The sequence below is a fragment of the Lichenostomus cassidix genome, chromosome 3 (genome assembly GCF_008360975.1).
Source record: "Lichenostomus cassidix isolate B80296 chromosome 3, HeHo_3.0, whole genome shotgun sequence".
In the NCBI taxonomy this organism is placed as follows: domain Eukaryota; kingdom Metazoa; phylum Chordata; class Aves; order Passeriformes; family Meliphagidae; genus Lichenostomus; species Lichenostomus cassidix.
In genome coordinates this window covers 86,579,933-86,606,374 of record NC_139483.1, presented here as the reverse complement: position 1 = coordinate 86,606,374, position 26,442 = coordinate 86,579,933, and the positions used below count along the sequence as shown (strand labels likewise).

General features: G+C 35.5%; 1 protein-coding gene across 4 annotated transcripts in view; it reads left to right on the top strand.

The window, feature by feature from the left end:
- PHF3 (PHD finger protein 3) overlaps positions 1-26,442 on the top strand; it is a 51,023-nt gene that overhangs the window by 13,671 nt on the left and 10,910 nt on the right. For 2 of the 4 annotated variants that reach the window (XM_085056569.1, XM_085056570.1), the window contains exons 2-10: positions 5,551-5,626; positions 5,883-6,044; positions 7,190-9,011; positions 18,467-18,791; positions 19,841-20,018; positions 22,418-22,568; positions 22,695-22,851; positions 23,878-23,994; positions 26,066-26,197. In XM_085056569.1, the coding sequence (XP_084912695.1) occupies positions 5,903-6,044; positions 7,190-9,011; positions 18,467-18,791; positions 19,841-20,018; positions 22,418-22,568; positions 22,695-22,851; positions 23,878-23,994; positions 26,066-26,197 (3,024 nt within the window). In that variant the 5' untranslated portion in view covers positions 5,551-5,626; positions 5,883-5,902. The remainder of the gene's footprint in view (positions 1-5,550; positions 5,627-5,882; positions 6,045-7,189; positions 9,012-18,466; positions 18,792-19,840; positions 20,019-22,417; positions 22,569-22,694; positions 22,852-23,877; positions 23,995-26,065; positions 26,198-26,442) is intronic. The other 2 variants (XM_085056568.1, XM_085056571.1) reach the window with 1 other exon arrangement.

The window sequence follows — 26,442 nt, the reverse complement described above, 5'->3', positions numbered from 1 at the left end:
ACCAATAAACCAGTCTCGTGTTTGTCTCTTGGCCTGTATCCAGATTGTGCTGGATTTAGATGGTTTCTGTAGTTAGATAACACCGTTGGTTAGACAAAGACCAACAAAGGCCAAAGAGCAGACCAGACTTGCTGAGCTTGCTCTGTAATTGCACCCAAGTAATAGAATGGGGTTATCTTTTTAGCTCTGATTTAATAATTACATATTTAGAGAAGACAACAAGATTCTTTGCAGGTGATCCTGGTTATGGCTTTGAGCAGAGGTAGATGTAATTCTTTATGATCTCACAGCTCTGAGAAGCTGGGTAGGGTAGAGGTCAAATTATGCTGAAGTCCTTCTAGAATATGTTTGTGAAGGCTGACTGCTAAACTATAAAGATGTAGTTAGATTGCTGGTTTAGGGAGCTAGACTGAGGAGATTGCTGGTCTTACAGCACATTAGGAAGTTCTGTTACCTCTGTGCATCAAGGTACAAACTATTCACACATCTTATTCACTGCAGCTCATAGCAGCTTAGCAGTAGTGGAGGGCTCTTCCTGTCCTGAAGTGGGTATTAGCAGAAAGACCTCATGTTGGTAGTAGAAATTGATATAATTGCTCTCCTTGCCAATTAAAGGACAGAATTTGACAAAAGGAAACTTCCAAGAAATAAATGCAAATTCTTGAAGCAATCAGAAGTGTCCCAAATTGTGTTTTAGGTGCCTCTCTGTTTCTTTTTGTCAGTTTGATCAGGTGGCTGTTCTTCCAAGCTGTGAATGACCAACGCCGAAAATTAGGTTGTGTAAGAGCAGCTCTTGGCCATGTTAAATGTTTCAGTGGTGTGAGTGGGTGTGGAGGCGTGATTTTGGGGTTGCATTGATGTTTTCTACCTTATTGAGCAATGCATTGATGAGAAGTGGAAACTGTGAAGTTTTGATTATGACATGACTCTTAAGAGCAACACACTTATTTCAACTTCGAGTGATACCCTAGTGGTAGTTTTTCTGTGTTGTTCTGTTCTTGCTGGAAGTCGTGGTGGAAGCTATTGTAGCTGTGACCATAGCAGGTCAGACTGGTCACATGCCAGTGTGCTAATAACTTAGCATGCAAATAACTTAGCATGCATACTAAATTGGTACTTCTTAGCTATCACAAATTCTGTAGCTTTTCAGGATGTCATTCACTGGGGTAGTTTGATTTATTATATATATAATACAGGGAAAGGAATTTTAATTGCATATCATCTGGAGACATTTCTAGATTCCATATTAAAATCAAGCTTTTAACCAATTTAGTTTATGGGTATGTTTATCAAATCAGGTACTTACCATAAATGATGAAGAAGACTGGTCCTGTAAGAATGTACAAAATGTGTTAGGGACGTTTTTTAATTGCCCTTTTTTCCCTGTCTCTCTGAATTGCTGCTAGGAAAGTATTTCCCTCAAATGCAGTTTGCTCTTTCTAGTTTTTGCCTGTGTTTTCATTAGTGTTGTTAAAAGCAGCATTACACTTCTAAAATCATGATCACCTACTGAATCTTTGGAGCCAAACCAATTTTTCTGACTACAAATCCTATTTTCTTTAGCTAGTGTGCTGTGTGGCTGTGTTAGGCATTTCAGGCTCTTTTCACTAAAGCCAAAGTACAATGTATTTTTCCTCCTACATTTGAAGAATTTTGAATGTGACCTCGAGATTCCTGCCCCAAATTGGGTATACAGTTATTTCTCTCAGTTTTCTTATCACTTTATGCCATCCTTCCTGCAAGGTACCCATATGAACAGTTCCACAGCATTTTATGACCAAGATAGTAACTTTTCTGTATAAAATTTAAATTTACTCTGTTGGTATTGAGAAACTGGAGAATGTTTATTTTGTGGCCTTTTCTGTTTGTAGGCGGCAAACTACCTATGTTCTCCACCTTAGATCCTTCTAAAGTATTCAGTTATTTATACCTTTGGATCAGTTTCATGGATGGAGAGAGGTTGGACCTGTACTGTGATTTGCAAAGCAATTTAGCTGTCTGATTCGTAAATATATGAAGACTCCCTTCTTAATAAAATTATTTTATTGAAATTAGAGTTCTTGGTTTGGTGTGGTGCTTTTACTTTGTTGAAATTTGTGCTTAACTGCTCCTTATTTGCAAAGTAACAGCTTTGTGTCATTAAAGAACCATAATTTGGTAGGCTTGTGATGTAGCTCCGTCTTTTTAATAAAATGAGTATGCAGTCCTCTGTCAAGATACATGCTGTATTAAATTTATTAATCCTAGTTGATTTTCATATGTCTTTATTCTAAAGACTGTAAAAATACCTCTTTACAATACAGACATTAATGGAGAATGGAAGCAAATGTTTAGGTAATATTTCATGTTACTTACTATGGTTCTTTTCTTGCCCTGGGCAGTCAGCCCAAGGTACTTGTAGGCAAATTCTCAGTTCAATGGGTTACAGGCAAACTTTTGTAAAACAGTTGGGATTTGATGTTTGCTTGTGTAAGTTATGTCATCAATCACATAATTTCTCTTTAATTTTTTTTTAAGAAAAAGTATTTTTAATTGTGTATCTTGAACATGTGCATTATAAATGTCAATAGGAAAAAGGTTTTTCCTGGAAAATACACCATCTTCATTTAGGATCTTGAGACTTACTGACAAAACATCACTATATCTGGATCTTTCAGTGGTTCACTGGACTTTATTATTCTGAAGGCTTACCTAGACATATTAGCCTTAGCCTGTTTTCATTGAAGCATAATATTACATTTTTGTGTTGTTATTCACATAAAACATAGTGGAAATTTTAAAATTTTCAACCATTTCCATATAATTTGTGATGTGTATATGGAATCTGCTGTGGACTTCTGCATTCCTGCCATTCATGTGATTTAGCTGGAAATAGGACTTTGTAACACTGCAAAGCAGGAACAACAGTGATGTTCTTTTTGGTGTGGTTACCTAAGCAAAAGAAATCCAGGACTAACATCTACAGAAAAGAAATTTATTTACCTTGGTCAGTGTGTCAAAAAGGAGTATTTCTGTCATAGTTGTGGCTGAAAATAATCGAGGGAAGACTTAATGATAATAAAAATTAGGATTTATAAATGTCATAGGGAAAACATTAACATTAACATAAACTTGCTTTAAATTTGCAAGTAGACTGTTTTTACTGTATGTTACTCCATTATGGTATGACATATATAAAAACGAGTCAGTAGTACAGCACAGTAGTTTGGAAATTGAGATGCTTTACAAGTAATGGAGAAATTCGAAATAGTAAGGTGAAGGCCAGTGGTGCCTTTTCCAGTACAAATATGTTGAATGTGACTGATATTTTTCTAATTTGCAGTCTGTTCAGTTGTACAATGGTGTACAGCTCTTCCTATTCAGATACGATTTTGGTTTTTTCCTTTTTTATTTTTTCCTATTTTATTATTCTAATTTCTATACTTACTACTGAGATAATATTTAGATATTTATAAGGTCATCTCTCTATTTTTTTTTTTAGTTCCTTTTGATTTTGCTTTTGTTGGTTTACTTTTCCGAAGGTTGTTTCTTTACCTCCACTTCTTTCATAATTTACTTTCCTAGCCTTCTCTGTATCTATTGCTGTTCTCTGTCACTTTTTCTCGTCCCAGCAGGGTCTGTGTGGAGTGCTCCTCATCGGGGGCCTCATGAGGCTATCTGTACTAGCTGATTTGTAGCTCAGGTCGTTTGAAATTAGCAAGATTCTGTGCTTCAAATTCCTCTGTAAAATTAAAGCTACTGCACAGAGTCTTGTATGTATGAAAATACTTCAATTCTAATATTTTAAATTACTTGTCACTAATGGACTGAATGTGTCCCTTTTGTTATTAATAAAGGAGAGTGTATAAATTCATTGACTCAAGCAAGAGCATTGTAAAACCCAAAGCTCTAATGTCAGCCCTGAAATATGCTCCAGAGTTGTTTCAGAAGCTGTCCTAGTAGTTTTTATTTTTCATCTTGTCTTCAATACCTCAGTAGATTAGTTCTACACAGAAGGAACAGAAGTGGTTCTGAAAAGAGTCTCTTTTGTCGCAGTCTGTTCCCAGAAACCAGTTCCATGTTTTGTAGGAATATGTGAGAACATGAATACCAAAGTGCAGAGCTGCTGGGAGGATATAATCTTTGAGAACATGAGAATGGGCAGCTGGAGTCCATCTTGGTGAGGGTCCATCTTGTTCAGGTTTCCATCTTGGACAATGGGCCAGCATTAGATATTGTTTTGGAAAATAACATCTAATAGGGCAGTTACAATGTCATTTTTTTACCAGTGTGCTCAAATAAGCTTAACTAATAAGCTTATAGCAAGTAAGTGATTGAGGAACACTCTTGAGTGGAGTAAGACCAACTTTATCAACCTCGTGCACCTTCTATGTCGTATCTGTATGTTTGTAAACACACACAGATGTAAAGGTGGCTCCGTGGATTGGAAAGTGGAAGTGGACAGTAATTTCCACAAACACTTTTCCTTATAACTGATGTGTACAATGCACTGACTAAAAATTATGGTAAAAATAAAATGAATGACCATAAATTGTTAGGTTAAGAAACTCCTAGCTTTCAGCCCCTGGCAGCCATCTGGTTACAGAGTTTCAGAATGCCAGTTGCCTGGTGCCATGATCAGGCTTCCTTAAGAGGCTGATAAAAATCTTTCTAATATTTGAACTTCTAACAAGTTGCTTGGTTACTATATTTTTTTAATTTTTCATGGCAGGTGATTGTAGATTGATAGTGTTATTCATCACTCTTCGGTTTCAGCAGTGTTTTACAGCTTCCAATTTTTGTTATCTTAAAAGTACTTATTATTGTAGTGCCTTCACAAGGGTGTTGGTTCTTTTAAGTTGCAGTAATATCAGACCTGAAAAGAAACAGGAATTGAGAGATTTTCTGAGCTGGTCTAAGAATTCTAGTAATTTAACTTCTTGCTTTTTTAACTTTTGTGATTGATGTATTAATTTATATCAGTTTTAAGTAAGCAATTGTTAGAAATTTTTAGATATATGTGTTAAGTGAATTGATCTTAAAAATGCTTAAAGGTAGGTGTCTTAATAGTGAAAACCAGGCATACTTGATTGTGTGTAGTCTCTGTTACAGATCTGTTTGTCAGATCTTCCTATGCGTTTTGTAAAATCACGTGGTGGTTTGGCTTGATCTCACAAATTTTGCATTCCGTGGGTACCAGGATTCATTAAATCACACATAGGATCTTTGGATAGGAGAGGCTACCACTGCAAGAACCAAACTTAGTGCAAGTGAGGAGAATGGCTGTTATAGTGACCTGACTGCCTCTTAGGAAACCTGTTTTCAGGAGCAGCCTCTGGGATCCTTCTCAGGTTAGTGGAGGGTAGGAATTCACCAAAGACAATGTTCCCTGTCTCTCCTGGGAGGTTAAGTGCTTGCTGCACTTGAAGCTCTTCCAAAAAGACATTGCAGATGCAGATATGTGATATGGGTGGGGCTGAGAGTTGATATCCTATGAGAAAACTGTGATTTTTAAACTCTGCACTTCTGGATCAGCTCTTTTGCTGTTTACCTTTCTTCACTTTTTCTTAGGTGGGAAGGGACAGTGAGGGACAGCTGATCCTCTAAGACTGGGGACCTTCCTGTGGCAAAAAAACCCAATAAAAATGTGAGTCCACAAAAAAGCTGTAAGGACTATCTACAGAAGTTTTCAGCTTTGGGTGATAGCTTCTTCTACACTGAAATTGCCTCACATGGGAATTTTCTGTCCTTCATTTCTTCATTTTTTTCCCCTTTTGTTTGTTTTCAGATGGCAAATTTATTTATTTTTTCTGTCTCTTCCCCTGTCTTGCTCAGCATTACAGCTACAACACTTTTTGATCATTTTAAGTTTTAGGCTGTTTCTTGTTTGTTTGTTTTTCCAGTTATTGATCTTGATGATACTATGGATGAAGAAGGAGTTAAAGAGAGTGGTAATGACACCATTGATGACGATGAGCTTGCTTTACCTAGTAGGAATTTGAGAAGCCGTGCTGAAGAAGCATCAGTTACATCACCGAGGAAGTCACCACGTTTAATGGCACAAGGTGATCCTAGATTTTGTGTTTGCACACTTGAAGTAACTTATATCTTTAAAATCCCACCCCAACGATTATAAATTTAAAATAAAGCTTTGCTGTTTGGTTGTTTGAATTCCTGTATAGACACTTGCTTTTTCATACAAAGCAGCTAGAAGCTGGCATCCATAGGGGACAACTCAGTTAGAATTTCTCTTTAATAAATATTTAGTGTCTTCCTTATGGCTTATAGTCCTTAAACTAATTTTTGAGATTTTGATGCTTTTACCTACGTAAGATTAATACTATGGTTCTTCACCAACAAAAGTATGACGGAACTGCAAAACAACATTGGAATATTGGGTTAGCTTGTCTCTATTTCCAATTAAAGTTCTGATTCTATTTATTTTTATTTACATACTCTGTTTTTGTTTTAAATCAGGTTATACTAATTGCAGTCAGAAAGTCTGTAATCAAAATATCTCAATACACTTACTGTATGTTTAAAATATTTAAATTCTTCGTAGTAGCTAATTGATTAATGTTAGGGGTTTTCTGAGTTGTTGAACTGGTGGAGTTATTTATTGTTCTGCTTTTTTACCCTATAGAGCAGGTTGAGTTAAAAAGATAAAATTACTTAATACAGTGATCAGAATTTAAATAAGAGCCTGTGATACAAAGCTGGTTATTATGCGGTTTAGAAAGGCACTGGAAAGGTTACTTGTTTCGAAAATGTAAAAGTTCTCATGAGGTGAGAACGTGACTGGATCTCAGATTCATAGACTGTTCTCTAAAAGCTTTTTCAACTTCAGTTACATTTCTAATCACAATATACTTGTGCAATTTTTGCTTGAGGTAGAAGAGGCTGAGAGGTAGATACGTAGAGTTGGTTTTGATTGTCCTTCTATCATCACTTGTGTTGTGTACATACTATTTAGAAATTCAATAGCCTTGAGAATAATGAGATTTTACATCTGAACTATTTCAGTTGAAAATTGAAATCCAAGTAATTCGGTTTTGGGTAAGTTTTTAAGTTCAATAAACAACTAAGTTTTAAGTTCTCTTTGTGTCCAGTAAGCCAAATTGGGGTAAGTCAGTTCTATTCTAGGTAAATCTTGTATTTGCAAAGAGGAGGAAGCAGAATAGCTAAGACACTTTTCTTTTTCCCTTCCTAGAAGCAGTACGGAGTCTACGGCAGAGCACGCTAGCCAAGCGTTCGAATGTTGCTCCTCCTGTTAATACCAAAAAATCATCTGTAAAAAGTGGATCTGCTCCAAAAAATGGACAGAAACAAGAGAGAAGTCCAGCTAAAGAGACAGATGTTGCTGCACACGTGAAAACAGAGCAGCCTAGGGAGGTTAGGCGTAGTACAAGACGATCAGGACAGGTAGAAGGAGCAGCAGCAGCAGCAGTAACAGCATCTCAAAGTAATACAAAATGTCTGCCTGGTCCTGAAGATGTAAAAGAAATAAAGTCTGAAACCCCTGAGCAGACAAAAGTTGAAGAAACATCCCAAGAGTTAAGTTGTGCTAATTTAACAGGTCCCTGTTCTCCTTTTCCTGGGGAAACAAAGGAAATAGCAGAGGTTGCAATGAAGACTGACTCTGGGAATGCTGAGTCAGTTTGTTCAGTATCTGCTGATGCTGAAATGATTCCAGTCAAAAATGAAACAAGTGATGCAATTGATTCAGTGGGCTTGGAGAATTCTTCAGAAGAAAAGACTGATAGTAAAGCAGAGGAATCAGAGAAGAAAACAGAAGAACATAATCAAATTGAAGTAACTGGAACAGCTAATGATCCATCAAGTGCTTGCATGAATACTGATGAAATTTGTGAGACCTTTTCAAATTTGTCCAGCTCTGTGAAAGAGGGGGCTGATTGCAGTTTAGGTTGCCACAGCGTGGAACTTCCTGATGAAAATACATTGTCCGTAAAGGAATGTGTAACAGAAGCTGGAAATAACGACAAGGGAATGGAGAAGACTGAAACTACATCTGAGAAACTATTGGACAGTACAGACTTTGATAATAAAGACTTGAAAAGCAAAGAGTTTACTTCTGCTGACCCAGGAAATAGCATTTTAGAAAGCACTATTGTTGACCAAACAAGCCAAAATGTGCAGCAGCCGATCAGCAGTACTAAAGTAGAAGGCCCAGAGGCATCAACATTTCAGGCTGATGAGAAACAAACTGGTATTTCAACAAAATGTGAAAAGAACATTAGGCCCCGGCATAGTAAATCTGTAGTACAGAATAAACAGAATCTAACTGCAGGTACTCGGCAGAAATCAGGTACAGTGCAACAGGAAATGATGCGTTCAAGGACAAGAGCTGGTGTTGCTGTTTCAGGCCTTCACAGTCTCTCTTCAGCAAGTCTGAAGCGAAATGCAGATGAGCAGGAGAGTCATCAGCATCCAAATAACCCGGTTAAAATTAGGAAGAAACAATCTGATCTGGGTTTGAAAGCAAAGAGTAGTGTTTCAGGGGTGACTGTAAAAAAGCAGACCAACACAAAGCTGAAGAAAACACCCCGAGTCCAGGCTTCTGGGCAAGGGCAGAAATCATCAGTTCAAAGAGCAAGTGAGAAATCTCCTACTCATCAAAGCCGTTCTAAAGATACCCACCACTCCGTGCATTCATTGTCAGGCCATGTTTCACATCCTGGTCAGAAGCAAGCCAGCAAACACCAGCTTGCAACTGGGCTAAAAGCAAATAGCTCCTCAAAGGAAGAGGCAGAGACTAAAGATCCCCCTGTTGTAGAGCATCTGAAGGAGGATGATAAAGAAAAAAATAAATCAAGAAGAAATGATAAGAATCTCCAGCCTCGCCAGAGAAGAAGTAGCAAAAGTCTTTCACTTGATGAGCCTCCCTTGTTCATTCCAGATAACATTTCAACTGTTAAAAGGGAAGGCTTGGAACATACCTCTGCTAGTGAAAGCAAACATATTTGGGTGCCCAGCAAGCAGTGTGGCTTTTGCAAAAAGCCACATGGCAACAGGTGTGTTTGGCAATGTGTGTTAGGAATTTACTACGGGTCTTGGAAGATAATTTTTTTCCTTTCACCAAATGTTTCGTGCTGTTCATGCCAAAACAAAAAGTCATAGTCTTGCAATAGAAGCCTGCATGTCATACAGTCAGTTAATTTCCTTTGCACTCATACACTCTCTTTTGGTCGTTTAAATAGAGCGTTAGAAACTAGTTTGGCCCAGAAGTTTGAATAGAAATGTTTTATTATATGAATACATATTTTGATAAATGTATAATTCTTCCATGCTGTATAATGATGCACTTCAAACTTGACGTTTTTCATAGAAAGAAAATTAGATATCTTGTTCCAGGTTGTCATTTCCTTCTTTCCGGAGACCTCTTAAGTGGAAGGATCACCATCAGCCAAAAAAATCAAATAGTTGTTTACACGTGACTTTTATCTGGTACAGGTGCAATTCTAATACTGGAGATACAGAGTTTTCTTGCAGTTTGTGTAATTATTGCAGTGAGATCTCAATATAGCAGTAATTAAGTAATTGGTGGGGAGGGGAGAAAGAAAAACATGAGTATCAAAAAACACTGTAAAAGTTCATGTAGGCTTATCTGAAATTGCCTTTAAACCTAGTAATGAGGTTGCATCTGAATTTGAAAATATGCCTCTGTGACAGAAGTTACTCTACACTGTGAGCTGAAAAACACCACTGGGTTTCACCTATGAAATCCATTATTATTGCTGTTTTACCTGCTAGCCTACCTTTTCTTTTTTGATATCAAATTGAAGATATTTGTGCTTAGTCCTTTGCTTACATGAGAGAAAGTTTTAACAGTAACTTGGAGTGCCTGTGCTTGAGAACTCTGTACATCAGAGTGAAATATGGAACGATTATTTTTGGTCCCTGAGGTGTTTATTTGGCATTTGTTTATATCTAAGAAGCCCCTCTGAGCTTTATTGACTTATGATATCATATTTGATAAAACAAATATGTGAAAATTCATTTACTGTACAGAAGTGTTTTATAATAGATTTGAATTTTGTCTGTTGGAAACCCATCAAAACTATCAACATTTACTGTAATGAAAAGAGGGTTTTAATTCACTTTTTGGACTACTTTTAAAGGAATTTTTGTTTTCCCTTTTAAAACCACCTAGCTGGTCACTCTTACCCTTTTTTCTCTGTTCATACAAGAGAAAATGAAAAAGTGTAAGACACAAATGCTGTCAAATGACTGTATGTTCAAAAATGTCTTAGATCTGAAATAACATTTGTGTTTATATCCTCCTCTATGGTTATTTCAACTTCGGAAATTTTTATCAATGCTGTGGTACAAATTGCTTGTAAGACAAGAAATTAAACGGAAGTTGCAGCCCCAAATTGGGAAGTGGTATGCTAAGAGCTTTGCAGTATGTCATGTTAAAATAACACATTTAAAATTCAGGAAGCAGCGTAATAGTCACTTGAATCTGTTTCTATTCCCTGTAGTAAATGCAATGCCTCTAACTTGTTATTGTAATACCAAGCTTGGAGAATTGATTCAGGTTGAAGATAATGTGTGGAAATCATGGCATCAGCTTTCTTTGTGTACAGAGCCCCAAAGAGCGATGCTTACATAGGCGTTACACAGCCCCAGAGTAATTTTACTCTTCCTGCTTGAAAACAGTAGAAGGATGGTACTTCAGTGTTGTTTTACTTCAGATCAGCACGTGACAAATGGAGTAAATTTTTATCTTCAGGAATACATGCAGTAATTTGCTGACCACATGCAAAGTCAAAGTATGCTTACTTTGTACTGCAGATACAGTGGATTTGTCTGGGAAAGGAGGAATCCTGTTTTATTTACATGAGATTTACATGATAAAAAAAGTTTACAAGTTATAATGTCTCGCTTTGTAAGAGACAATGCTTGCTTGCTTTCTGTTGATAGATCATCATTGTTTGGCACCTGAGCTTTGAGCAATGACTTCATACTCTTTTCCATTTGTCTTGAAGTTTATAAGCTGTAACCAACATAGCTGTTTTTTATATATATTTCCATTACTCAGAGAATGGGTTTTCAGTGTTTGGTTTTAGGACTGTCTCAGCCTGTTTGCTTGATATATTGTGATGTACCTTTACTGCATTACTAAGAATGATTGCTCATTCATATGAGCATAAACACATAAACCCTGTGTTGCCGCACAAGTCAGATAATGACAATTTAACTTTTTGTAGTTTTTAGCACATCTGAAAGGGTATTTTTTCAGTGCAAGGTTTGAATTGTTGTTACTCATAGTGTTGTTTACAATGTTTGACTTTGCCAGTGTGTTCCCATATTGCTGTCAATTGTTTTCTAACCTGCTAAAAACATAAATCATATGCAAAAATTTTCATTCATCTGTCTATAGATGGAATGTATGTATGTGTATGGATATGCATAACACATCAGAAAATGTTACAGACTGAAGGTACTACTCAAATTCCTAATGAATCCAAGTGATGTTGAGAATACTAAGCTTTGTCACAAACAATACTTGCTTCTCCAGAACACGTTAAGGGTCTTTAAAGATAGTTGAATTTTTAAAATAATATTTCATTTCCTGGCATAGTGTTAGATGAAGATGGTAGCTGTGCAGACATTGAGAAATCTGCTAATGTGAGAGTTCTTGTACCATCCTTCTGGTGTGGGTCTCATATTGTAAATTGCTCTGGTTTTCACTGTAGATGTTAAAATTCTCTGCAGGCTGGAAGGCTGAACTGATTCCTTTCCTGTACAGATAGACAAAACATAACTGAAATTTTCCAGATTGTCTCCTTTGTCTGTAGTCTGTCTTTAACAAAGAGTTCAGTCAATTTTGGATTAATAATTCATAGTAGATGACTTGAGATATTCTGTTTCTAAGCAAATGTTCTAGAAAGCATTATCACAAAGCAGGTTTGTAGTTTCACTTTGTTACTGGTGACTTCCTCTTTTGATTTCAGCAGTTCCAAGTAAGATTTTTTTAATAGACTGTGGGAGTTTAAAGAGTCTCTTTTGCTGTTGTTTTGTGGGGTTTTTTTCTGGTTTTGTTTTGTTGTTGCTTGGGATTTGATAATCCAGTTTGAGTGGTCAGACATAAACTGACCTCAGACCTCACAGAAAATTTAGGTGATGCAGGACTAGATTTTACTCAGGGTATTATTCCTTTCCCCCCACATTTCAACTATGCTTTAATATAGAGGAAAGGTTATTAATGTTGTAAAAGGTAATTAATTGGAAAGCGCCAAAGTTGATTTAGCAAATATACAGTATTCTTGATCTCTTGCTTGCGCATCGTTCCTAAAAAATTTCTTCATAACCGTAGTACAGAAAAGTACTTGGCTGATGTAGGCAGCCTGCAAACTGTTTTTACCTGTAGTGAAAATTATTATTAGAGCATTTGTATTTTGAAAATAGTGCTAATTGTCAGTAAATTACATTGGGTTCAGGTTATCATACAATTTGCACAGCCAGTACAGAAGACAGTGTTTGAGAAAGGAGCTTAAGGCTTCAGACTTGCAGCCATCCTTAAATTACGTAAGCACTTTTTTTTTTTTTTAGGGTGTTGATTCCTGGCATCAGTGGATAGTATACAGCAAACGATTTCTTGTGAGGACATCCTTCACAGAAACAGTAATTAGAATAATGATAGAGCCTTAGTTCTAGTAAACGTCCATTAAATAGTATGAGTATGTTAAACTGCAGATTTTGCAAGATGTCATCTGTTTACAGTAATGGATGATGCTTTTAAATTTTCTGCCTCTGTTACTTCTTTCTTCCACTGTGAAAAGCCTTGCAACATTAAAAGCTATCATGCTTGTCCACCCACAGCTGTAGAAAAACTGAATGGCAGTATAAACAAACCAGCACTGTAATGTATAATTAAAGAATGGAAGGACTCCACTGTGATTTTTATTTACAGTTACCTAATTGTATTGGTGGATTTTATATGGATTATATTACTATGCTGTGGTATTAGTAGGATTATTAGTAATACTAGTAGCATTAGGGAATCAAGCAAATGGATACCATAAGTTGTCTGAAATAGTTTTATAAAAGATGAGCATAAACACAAACTGCTTATAAATGTAGTTTATAGAACATATGATGCACATCCTGCAACGTGCAATATGTGTAGAATCCACTGGTAATGGAGCTTTCCTTAATTTTTTATATATTAAAAAAAATATAAATATATATATAATTATTAGTGCAGATTTGTAATTAATGTTAGGAAATGTACTCACTTCTTTCAGGGTTTTGGGGAAGTTCAGTGGTTTTGGCTTTGCTGTTTGGCATGTTTCATGAATTCATCTTTAATTCGAAAAGCATAGAGTTGTTTGTCTTCCTGCTGCTTCCTTTTTGGAGTTCCTGTAACATGAAAAGCAAAGAAAATTATGCCTTTAAGAAAAATAAGAAAGTTATATGGCATAAAATATGCGTTAATGAAATTCAGTACTGAGGCAATGAGTTTGCAGTGTCTATTTAATATGCTGCAAATTCCATGTAAAGGGATCTGTTGATAGTGGTTGCAGTAGGTTTGCTGGTTTTCTTCTAAAAGATTTGGACCTGAAAAATCATGTTGCTTGTGTTAACCTTTGTCAAAAAAGCAAACAAGTGGAACTGCTCGTGTCTCTATGCTCTGACAAAGTAGTGCAGATTTTTTTTGGACAGACACATATTTCATTTGAGCTTTGTATTGAGCCATACGATTTCACCATTGTGGAACATGCACTCTGCAAAAGGTGCCATGCCATGAATATCCTGTCCCTGCTTTAACATTGGCTGGACTGTAGCATCAGTGCAGCTGAGAAATGTTGTAATGTTAATGCGAGTTTGCAACAGATCTGTACAAGATTGGTGAGCAGTGCCATTAAGGGAAGTGCAGATGAGGGACTTGCTTTAAACACTGAAGTCTTAAAAAAGTGAGCAATGGGTTTACTCCTCCTAGGTGAGTGTGGGGCTAGGTTGTTGTTTTGAATAGTTTGGTTTGGGTTTTTTTTTTTTTTTTTTTTTGTGTTTGGGGTTTTTTGGGTTAAGATTTTTGAGTCCTGTTGTATTTTTCCCAATTACTATGTACCGCAAACATGAAGGATTAAAGAGAAGCAGTTCTTTCTGAAATAAATTATTTTCTTTGGTAATGCAACTTGCATTATTAATTAATCTTAAGATGCTGATTACTGGCCCACACTGAACTACTCTTGACAGCTCCTGATTTTTTTGTCTTTTATTTCAGTCAAGGATAGCTTTAAAATGCTAAACTTTAATGAATAAGATAGCTTCTGACCATTTTACAGTACAGAATTTCCCAGGAAATTTGCTGCTGTTACATAACTTGAAAGTATGTATGTTAAGTTTAAAATGTGGCCAGTGTATGTAGAAAATAAATTGTCCAAGCCTGAATTTTTCATCTAACAAATGAATTTAATTTACTATTATGTAATTCTAATTTACTACTATTTAATTTGCTACAAATAACACCCCAAAGAATGACTTCCAATCATAAGAGAAACTGTGGCAGGTTTGCATTAAGTATTCTATCTCTTTTTTATGTTTCATCTATTACTTTCTGATTTTAAGGTGTCTCTTTTCATGCTGATACGTGGACTACCAAGGGGATTCTTTAAAGGAATGAAACAATAACATAGTCTATGCAAAAGTCCCAATGAGCTATAGTACTGTCTGCTGTCGCCTGTCAGTTCTTTTTATATTTTTCTTCCAAAAAAACTTGGTTTTATATTAAAATTCAATGAAAGCATGCTTTTTATTGAATGTGGCATGATTAAACATTTTAAAACACATTTTTCTTTCTCTTTCAGCTTTACATCTTCCAATCCAGCCTTACAACATGGGTAAAAGTCCTGCACTTCAAACTTGAAGCAATCTGCAGTCAGAAACTTTGATGTTTTACTAGTCCAAGATATCAGAACCTCTTCAGTCAAAATAACAACTGTGCAAGAGGACAGCCTTGATCCTTCAAACTAGGCTTCATTTTTTCATGACTACCCTTTTCAGTCTGAACATTGCCCATTACCCACCTATAATTGTTACAAATCATAGTTGTTTTGTGTGCAGATGAGTGAAACAGACAAGGATGTAAAAGTGGCCTTATGGTAAAAAGGATTATTTACATTACTGGTATCAAAATCACTGTGTTCTCCCGAAGCCTCAAAAGTTGCAGTCTTGCAGTTGACTAGTGTGGGGAAAAAAAAAAAACAACTAGTAGAAATAATGAATTTTTTTAGGTAGGCAGCACCAGTATTTTAATTACCATTTTGTATAACTAGGTTTAAGCAAAACAATTGTAAACAATACATTCTGTTTTATAGAACAGGCATCATGGACATTTCCTGATTCTCTTTGTAGTCTTGGTTTCTGAATCCTGAATTCTGAAGTTTTGCTGGTGTGTTAAAATACAGTGTAATTGAAACCTTGTTGTGAAGACTGGAATGAAGCCAAATGAATCTTCTATCTTCAGTAGTTTGCTGGAATGACATTTCTCTCTCTCGGTGTGTAGTGTTAGTGAAGAATTATTTTTTCTGAGCTGAATTCATTATAGGGCTTTTTAACTTCTAAAATTTTTATTATTTATTTGATAGACCTCAAAATAAAGATCTAAGACTGGATGCCTATCCTGGTGCCTTACTTATACACCATCTCTATTATGCCCTTAATATTTGTGAGCTAAGCTGAAAAATTCCCTGTGCTGACAGTTTAAAGTTGAAGATGTGCAGCATCTTGTGTATTTTAGTTTCATCTCTTTGGCAAATATCCATTTTCTAAATATGAATCAGAAATTTGCAGTTACTAAATGCTGCAGTCAGTCTTCTTCATTTAACAAATCAATGCCTGAATTTACAAACTGAGGAAAAAATACATATATTTTAATAAAAATTAAATTAATAGCAGGTGTGGTTTCATTATGGTGTATTTTTTGGTTTCCTTTTATTTTTGAACAACAGGCATTAATTCCTTAAGACACCAAAATACCCCTCAAGCATGATGCTTTGGCTGTATGCTTTGATCTTACTTCAGCTTTGGCAAGAAAATCGTACATGTGGAATTCTTGTAACCAGTTGCAGCATTCCCAGAGCTTTACTAGTATTTTATTGTAGTGGTACAAGATGTGTCCTATGAAAAGCACCCCCTGTGGACCCTTGCAGTTGTGAAATAGGCACTCACCTTATGTTTCCGGCCCCTTGCATGTTCAGCTCTAGGCTCTCAGGAGCAGTCAGCTTTGTGTAGAAGTCCTGTTGCGTCTTTCTTGTTTTGCTGTTGCGTACAGAAACAGAACCATATTCTATGGTATTACTCTGTGGAGACCATCGGAAGTAATTGCGCCCTAACATTGCCTTTCTTGGTTTTGCGCTTTGTCAGATCCACGTTCCAGCAAGATTGAGATACTGACAAAATATGAAGGAACCTCTGCTTCCTAATTAAAACTATGAAGTAGATGGACAGATATTGTTTGCTAGTCACAAGTAATACTGTTAATATACTTGCAGCTCAGAAAAAGAAAATTCAAAATGAAAAAAATATTTTTCTTCCCTCGTTTAAAAACCAGTTTCTTCAAATCTAGCAAACATCATAATTTTTCTCAATCTGATGGAACTTTAAACTTCTCAGACTCATTTTACATCAAAATAATATTTTCTTCAGCAGAAGAAAACTTTTCTGACATATTTTGAGTAGGGTTGGACAGAACATAGACACATTTTTTTCTTCTGTTCTCTTGTGTCAAATGTGTGCTGTTAAAAAGAATTTTCGTCTCTTTGAGATACCAGTAGTTCTTGAATACAATACCTGCATCAAGCCACCTGGAACATTCACTTACAGTGCTGGAGAATGAGAGTTGCTCTAAGCACATCCTGTAATATTTATATGGTTCTACAAAGTAGGTAAGTCAGGAGATAGCAGATCCTAGCCTGAGAAAGGACATATGTAAGTTAGGAGTAATTTTGTTTAGAGTCATCTTATGGAAGAGATCTATAGGAGGTGTTAGATTAAAGAAATAGGGTTTGCAGGTCAGTGTATTTGACTTCTTAAATATATTGCTGAAACAACCAGGTTTTCATGACTTATGTTTTAAGTCAGGTCTGTCTTCTATGAAATTCAGAAGCTAGGAATTTAGTAAATAATTTTTCAGTGTTAACAACCTGCACTTTCCTTAATACACTTGCAGTCTTTCTGGATTTTCTTTGTCCGGACTATATGTAACAGTATATATATTGAATATAATTTATGTAAGTATAAAACAAAATGAAGAAATAAAAATTTAACAATAAGCCCCACAAACAAACACACACACCCATACACACACCCCAATAATACCACCTTACCGCCCCAAACACATAAAAGGAGAGAGAGAATGTAAGTGAATATTGCCGGAGATCTTTCTACATCATTTGAAAGTTGTTCCTTGATGCCAGGTTCATTGTTTTTAAAAAATAATTCTTACCATGTAAGTCTTCTGAAGTAGTTTTTTAGCCTGTGGAACTTCAAAATTTCACATCATTCCCAAATACTTACACTGGAAATTTTACCTATCATGATACCTGGTGAAGTTTTCAAAATGCTTCCATAAAATAATCAGAAATTATGCTTTTATTTTAGACCAGGTGATCTTTACAATGCTTTGAAAATACTATCTGTACTTAAAGTCGATTCTGCTTTTGAAGTAATGAAGCAGTTAAGTGACTTGTGAGTTGAAGGGTGTCCTTTAAAAGGTAGTCATTTTGATGTTGGAAACATTCTTGTAACTGTTAGCTCTGAATAAATAGCTGAGTAGCACAAAAATGTGTACCTTATTTAAAAGAAAACAGTCACTGCAAACTGGACAGGTGGTTTTGGAAGCCAAACTCCTGGCCCCATATTCACCAGTAAAGAGAAAAAAGCAGCTTTCTGGAGATAATTTAGTAATAATGGTCTAAGGAATGAGATGTAAAATACCAACTAATTTGGAATAGGTTGATATGCCTTTGCCCATTATGTTTGTCAAAACATTTTAAAACCACATACTGCGGTGGAAGATTGCATCTGCTGCTGTGTTTGTGATGTAATGATGACAATCATTTGTATGAAAGCAAGGATAATATCTTGCAAGAAAATTTTCAAACATTTACGGAGAGTTGGTGGGTTTTTTTTTGGTTTTGAACATTCATAAGAGCAGTAATAGTCTGAAAAAAACCTTGGTAGGATCTGGGAGCAAATTACACAAACAATGAGGTTTTGATAGTCTCTTGGACTACTGTAAATAACAAAAAGGCCAAAAAATACCTTTCAGGAAGATCATGCCATGTCGTAAGGCTGGAGATGGATGTAAAGCACCAAAGAAAATTACTTACTTGGTAAGAACGAATTGTTGAGATGCACAAATCAAAACAATTATGGTATATCTTACTGAAGGTGCTGTATCTTCTTTCGTATTCTGCTTTTACAGTTTTCACTGACTTACATCTTACTTTGTTTTCAGGTTTATGGTAGGTTGTGGTAGATGTGATGATTGGTTTCATGGTGATTGTGTTGGACTGAGCCTTTCCCAAGCACAGCAGATGGGTGAAGAAGATAAAGAGTATGTGTGTGTGAAATGCTGTGCTGAAGAAGACAAAAAAATGGAGTGTGTTGATCAAAATGTACCAGATACTCAAGTGAAACTTGAGCATAAAGAAGAAAAAGCAGTTGAGTGTGAAAAACTAGGGGTGTTGAAGCAAACACCTACTTGTAATCTAAATACAACAACTGAAAAAATGAAGCAAATGGAGGACACTGGGAAGCACAAAGTCAAAATCTTCAGACGGGTGAGTTATTTAATGTTCTCTTAATTACTGGAGTTAGAAGGTTTCTGCCTGTCCCATTGTCAATTAATGGACCATGTTTCAGACATCTGTGTGACTCTAATTTAAAACTTAAATTGTTTGCAAAGTTGCTTCGTTTTCTGACTGGCTTGACTCTCAAGATGGTATTGCTGAACTCGTCTTACATTGAGCAGGGATATATGCATGTCATATGCATATAGAATATCCCAAGTTGGAAGTGACATACAAGGATTGTCAAAGTCCTACTCCTGAATGTGTATATAAACCTATACATACAGGTCTACATAGAAATGGTGAAGAACCTAGTGCTTTTTTTTTTTTTTTCAGATTTCTAAACGTATTATAGGACATCTGTCAATTAGCTGTATCTTATAAGCTGCAGATATTTAAAGTATCTGTAAAACAGTATGACAGCAGTATTTTAATTTTGATTGTTTTTATTTCTGATTGTATGTAGAAAAAAAATGCCTAGTGCTTTGATTGGGGCCTTTATACTTTTTGTATCTGACTTTACTAACCAAAGGATAATTTACAAAGAGTATTGAGACAGTTCTGCAGTCTGTTAGTATATAATGTCATATTCATGATAACATAATCATCGGTAATCCTGTCTTATTTCTGAGTAGTAGTATTGAAATTCTGGCATGTAAGCTGTTCTTTTTAATTTTGGTTTACATATGCTTTTTAAACATCAGTGACCTCTGTGGCTAAAACTGGTTAACTGATGTTAGTTGGTATCCCATAGTTTTTAAAATAACTGCAAACTTTGCTGTGTGGTTTTCAACACACAGCTTAAATGCAAATTGTCTGTGCTGCATCTTGAGCTGATATTTAAAAGAGATTGTTAAGTAATGCTTGGCAGTAATTTGGGATATTGTTCAGTAATTCTTTAGAAAATTATATGGTGGCACATACATCCAGGGTATACATTGTACAGTGTAAAAAGGAAAAAATGGGAAAAATATGTGGTAATTGCATAGTGGTTGATTGTAGCATTCAGTAGCAGGCTAATGTGTAAATGTTGATTTCAGGAATCTGGAGATGGGAAGACCTTACCAGAGTCCAGAGACTCTGATACTAAAAAAGTGCAGCATGTTCCTCCTCGGAAAGGATCACAAGCTGCTGTAATTCCTCGGCGGTCCCCTGAAGATAAAAATGAAAAAATAAGTAAAGAATCCCTTAGTACTGTGGAAAGGTCCACAAAATCAGGTATCAAGGTTTGGGGATGTACTCCACGCTGCAATTCACATCTATGTACAGTGAAGGATGATAATTTTCTTTATACCATCAGTTTTTCAAATCACATTCCATAGTGGAAGTGATGATGATCTGAAGAGTTGTTTGTTCCCATAATACTTATGATCTGTATTTCTCTTTTTTTTTTTCAAGTTTTATTTAGTAGGTAAATGTGTCCTAGGTGTGTTTTCTGTTTGAATAGTAGAGGGTGTTTACATAATCAAAAGTGGGAGAAAAAATTCACAGACATCTCTGTATTAAACTTCATTTTACGTTACATGAGACCTCGTCTGTAAAATACTATGAAATGCTTAGTATACATAAAATTGGTTTAATTTCTGTATAAATTATACTTTGACTTACTGATGTCTTTTGCACAAGTTGACAATTTTACCAACTCATTTCAAAGAGGAACATTATATTGCTTGCTGAAGCATCAGATTTTCATCTGAACTTCATTTGAAAGGTTGAAGGGACCTATTTTTGCTCCCAGCAACCTCTGTCCTCTCCCCAGCTCCCTTCCAGGAAGCATTTTTCTTCTAAGATTGTTGTAATGTGAAGTTGTTGTCATTTGGGACTGAAATCTCAGCAGCCAAGTTAGTAAGATGAGATTTTGTGTGAGAACTGTGTCTATTACTCTGAAACTCAAGCTTTGAATTTTTGTCTAAAAATATGTATAATTTAGGTCTTCCAGTCTTTTGCCAATGCTGATACATTGTAGAAACTCTTATTAGTGGAAAAAAACAATTGAAAATGTGAGGGTTAACTGTAAATATAAATGTTTTATACTGAATAGTGTCTTCTAAACTTCAAATGCCATGTTGTTCAGCTTTGAAGCTCTGAGTCACAAAACAATTGACATCCTTTCTAACTGCAAGTTGCATGGAGTGAAATGAGGCTTTGGCATCCATGAAATAATTGAATTGTTCTAAAATACATTATTGAAGTAGGACAAGACACCAAGATTTAGACAGTGACAATTTAAGAATAGAAATTAGTCTCAAAATTATTTTTAAAAAGAGAGGACACTTGGCAGTCTCATTTAGGAGAATTAGCATAAAATTAAGCAGTGCATTTCACTTAATCTATCAACTGCCTTGAATTAGAGTGACATTGTTTATTGCTGATCTTGCCCATCACTTGCCTGTTGCTGGACAGTGTTTTCAGGTTGAAACTTTGCCAAAGTGTTACTGGCATGTGGAGGTTTTCCATTTGCCTTGACCCCATCAGCCTGTATCTTTTGAAAAGATTTAGTCAGTTCTTCACCCTTCTGGGGAGAGATGAGCAATAATGGATATTGGGCAAATAAAAGCATTTTTAGAGCTGTTACACTTAACAAGTCTGGCATATGAATACTGCAGATCACAGCGCAGAACAGCAGAGAGCCCTTAGTTCTGTTCCACCTTGTTGGTGAGGAAGGGCAGTAATTGGTAGGGCTCAGAGTTGGTTTAATGAGAGTTGATCCACCCACGCTCTGCCCAGTACAAAAGAAAATCTGCCTTTTTACAGCTGCTTGAAAATGTAGTTAGTTTGCTTCTGGTGTTAATGCATTTTAGGTTGCACTCTATAGGTGAAAGTAATAATAAAGAAATACTTATTTTTTACAATCAAATTCTCCAGTTAAACCTTCAACAGTCTTCAATTTTTTCCTTTTTTTCTGAACATAAAGTGGAAAAAAATAATATTATTTATTTCCCATTGCTTTCTTAAATGGAAGGGTACTGGCCAAAATTAGTGACATGTTCACATGCTGACACATGAGCTTCAGTTTACTGCCTGAAAATAACTAATTTTGCTTTAATGATTTTAGTTTGATTAGACTTATCCATTATTGGTATTATTTATGACACAAACCTTACAATGACCTTGAGTGTTACCTGAATCAGAAGATGAGATTATTATAATTGAAATAATTTTGATGGCTAACAGATTTGCAGAAAAGCTTAGTTTTATGTAAAATGGTATTTTGAAGTAGAGCTTACTGTGCTTATATTTGCTTCATAGTATATTATTTCTCAGTTTATTCACTGCAAAATTAGTCTATGCTGTTTCAAATTCAGAGTCAAAAACCATACAAGATCAAGCTAGTAAGAGCTGGTCATCTTGGTTTAGTGTAGAAGAAAATACTGTAAATCAAAGGGCAACCCCCTTGTTTCTGCTAAGGAAGTTTTTTTTTCTGGATAATCTAAGTAATGTAAAATCCACACCAAAGGAAAAAAAAAAACAAGCAAACACAGTGGTCCACTCTTTCTTTTTGAAGGTCAATTCTTGGCAGTTTAAAAATAAAACTTCTTTAAAGTAGTTCCATCAGTGGCAAACGTTTATAAAAGTTACTTCAGTGTTTTACAATTTTTAATTGTGTGTTTTCATAGGTATGCATGAGAAACAAGAAATTAAGAAAAAGAAAAATGAGAAGGGATCCATTAGTGCAACACACCTGCCAGCTGTGCCAGCATCCAAACCTTCTGCTGATCAGATAAGACAAAGTGTTAAGCAGTCTCTTAAGGAAATTCTGATGAAAAGGTAAAGATATATTGAGAAATTAAATTGTTAATTTGTGTTTATAAATATTTTCCTTTGGATGACAGAGGAAAAACTGTTAATTATTTGGATGCATTTTGTAATTTTTGCAACTGTGTTCTCTCATAGATTGACAGACTCCAGTTTAAAGATTCCTGAGGAGAGAGCAGCAAAAGTTGCCACAAGAATTGAAAGAGAGCTGTTTTCTTTTTTCCGAGACACTGACGCAAAGTATAAGAACAAATACAGAAGTTTAATGTTCAATCTGAAAGATCCTAAAAATAATGTATGTGTGATTTGTCTGTTGTCCTTTGCAGAAATCCTTGATTTGCTGTAGATTAAAGGAACAATCTTCAATGTAGATTATCAATCTCCCTGCAATGTAACCTTTTTGGGGTTTTTTTTTACGTTTCCTCATTTTTTTGATGTTGTTTGTTCTTTGAGCACTCAGTGTCCTGTGTGTTCTTTCCCATCGTTAATTATCCACCTCCTTGTTCCTAGTGTACCTTTTTTCGTTTGATTTCAAACTGTAGTAGATAGAGCTTGCTTAGTATGTGTTTATCTTTACCACTGATCTGTTGTTTAGATGTTCCTGCCTCCCTCATAATTGTGTGATGTTTACTGCAACTGTTTTTCTGTACAGGATCTTCTCACCGTGCTTTTTTGCACCCAGATCTCTCAAATTTGGTCTTCGCTCCCTATTCTGTTGTCTATGAGCCCATTATTCAACATCGTGCCTTGTCAGCTTCTCTTTTGTCCTTATCAGTTACTCTGATCAAGTCGCTTTGTTTATTGTATTTTGCCATTGCAATTAGCCAACTGTAAATTATATGAACTTCTATCTTAATTTCTATCTAACAGCTAACTTCTGTTTTCTCTTTGCTCTACTGCTAAATTAGTTGGTTGTCTTTTTTTTACCCTAGGACTTCAGTCAAGAAGCACAGACATCCTCTTTGGTACTTCTCTTTGTTATGTAATGCAGAGGATTTGCACCTTTGAAAAAAAACAAACAACAAAATGTCTTACTGCTGCAGTGGGCATAAGCTCACTTTCTCCTTTGAAACAGCACTTGGCTATACATTTGATCATTAAGGATATATGTAGATACATTGTAATGTAGAATAAATGGAGCTCTGGAATTAAGCTTTTTATGTTCTAAAATTTAGTACCACTTCCAACGGTGCAGATAATTACAAACCCACACACTCCATTTAGCTGTACAGAGCATGTTGTATTTTACTTGTCTGATTTATTTTCTGCTGCAAGCTGTTTTTGTCTTGATAGCAATTGTTACTTTTCTTCTTTCTTCTAGATATTATTTAAGAAAGTACTGAAAGGAGAGGTTACTCCAGACCATCTAATAAAAATGAGCCCAGAAGAACTGGCTTCCAAAGAACTGGCTGCTTGGAGACAGAGAGAAAACAGACATGTGAGATTTGTCGACTTACACTGTTTATTTGACAGCCTAAGCATGTGTAACTTCTGTTTGCAGGTTAAGCGTATGCAGAAGGAACAGAATGGATGTTGCATAAAGCAGCTCTGACTAAGCAGGAAGATCTCTATAATTAATTTAGTATTCAAAACCCAAAGATGTTGTTAAGACAGAAGTGAAAGAAGCGTAGTCAGTTTCTGAAAGGAGGAAACCATGCATTTTACTTTGCCTTGCAACTTTATTGCTGCTTGCTCTTTTTTCTGTCTCAAAGAGTGAAGGCTTCTTTGTCCTTATTTTCCACAAGATTTTAAAGCTGTTGCTGGAGCTTTATAGACTCCAGTTTCTGGAAGAGGGAGAGAGATCTGTTTGGACAAACCAAACCAAAGCAAACTGGTGTTGTTTCTAACTTACTGCTGAAGCGTTACCAATCAGCCCCCAAGAAGTAAACCCAGAGCTGAAAACCTGATTTGCCAGTCTGAAAAGCAGCCTAAAGAGACAACAAACAAAAAAACCAAACAGCAAAAAAACCCCAAGAAAGTGCAGGAATTTTACTAGGTTAGTTTAAGCATGACTTCCCAAAACAGAAAGTCACTTTATGTAGCTGTGCTGACAGTTTAGAAGGAGAAACAGGAATAAGAGGACCTGTATTATCTTCATAGAAAATTCCTTCTTGTTAGACATTGACCCATTTATTGGGCATTTAGTCTGATGATAACTGCAGCTGCTTGGAAATGTCCATTAAAATTTTTCTAGTTTACAAAATCCGGATTTATGTTAACAGAATCGTTGGTATTTATATTCCACATCATAGAACCTAAAAGCATGATATTTGGCTAGTGTAAATTCATCTGTGTACTCAGGATGAATGTTTGGTAATAACTGATTCAATAGAGTGGGATGCTGTTTTAGAGACTGCAATGTGCATTGCAATAGTAATTATTCCTGTTTTTTTTTTCCTTTTCATTGCATATTGTGGCTAGACCTGTTCATGAATCACGATAAATTTTTGCTACTTTCTGTGCAGAAACAGTTGTTGATTATCTTGAAGCTGATTCAAGGTCCTATAAAGAATGAAAAGTTTTTTTATTCTGTATCTGTCCAAAGCCCATCTTTTGTAGTGGATCTTCTTTACATTTATTTTTATAAACATCAGTGAAATACTAAAAACAGACCATGCAAAATAATATTGCACTGCTGTGAGAAATATCTTCCAAACAAAAGTGTATGCTGCTCAAAAAATTGCTGGAGGGTCCTGATTATTTCAGAAAAATGCTACAAAATTTCTAGAACTTGAAATGGAATACAGCATGTAAAATAAATAGCAATGTATCATTTGACTGTATTTTTCATGTTCCTATTTAAGCAAGGCATTGAGACTGTTACTTAGTAATTTATATTTTTTTATTTCCTCAGGATGTTTAAAAAGTATGTTGGTATTTTTCAGGCAGATAAAGTAATCATAGAATCCTTGTTTTCTTAATAAATCAGACTTAAGTTATTTGGGATAGCCAACACAACATCTTCGTGGTTTAAGAAATGGAAATGTGCTTTATGAAGCAATGTTAGAAATAACGGTTTATATCTTATTTTATTGCAAGAAAGCAAAGCAGCAGTGCTGATCAGCATTAGCACCTCCATTACTTTTAAGAATACCTTTAAATTTTTTTTTGAGGTGAAACATTTGTGTACTAAAAAGCAGGCTCTTGAAAAATTATACAAATCTGTATAAATTATATCCTACATTGTCCCTATTATTATGGGAACAGAATGGAAGTATTTTTTTCTTTAGCTCTTGGGAAATCAGAATTACCAGTATTTCAATTTAGTGTTGAAGGTTTGCTTTATAATTTATTTAAATGCATGCCTGGTAAGTACTTGCTGCTATACTGCAGGAGAAGTTAGACAGGCTGCTTGTATGTTTGTGTTGTGAAACTACTTGACACTTTCAAAATAAGAAGACTTTTGTCCCTAGAGGGTTTCCTAATTGCAATCCTATTATTTCTTATATTTCTGGATTTCCAAATTTTATTGTAGGGGAATAATTATACATAGCTTCTTGTTTTCACAGACAATTGAAATGATTGAGAAAGAACAGAGGGAGGTTGAAAGAAGACCTATCACAAAAATTACTCACAAAGGAGAAATAGAAATTGAAAGTGAGACACCAATGAAAGAGCAAGAGGAAGTAATGGAAATTCAGGTATAAAAGAAAGCATGGCACCACAGTGTATTTAGTTCATAGATGATATGGTTGTGAAGTGTTTTGTTTATGATTTTGTTGCTTAGGTCTATGATTATCTATTAGGTCTGGTTTGAGTTTAACTTTTCTTGACTGACTTCTTGGCCTGGTGATTTTGTTGGTTTCTTTCCTTCTATGTTGTGTCTGTGACTGTATGATAAATTCTGGCAGTAGTAGAAAACAGAAAGTAGAAATCAGAAAATATT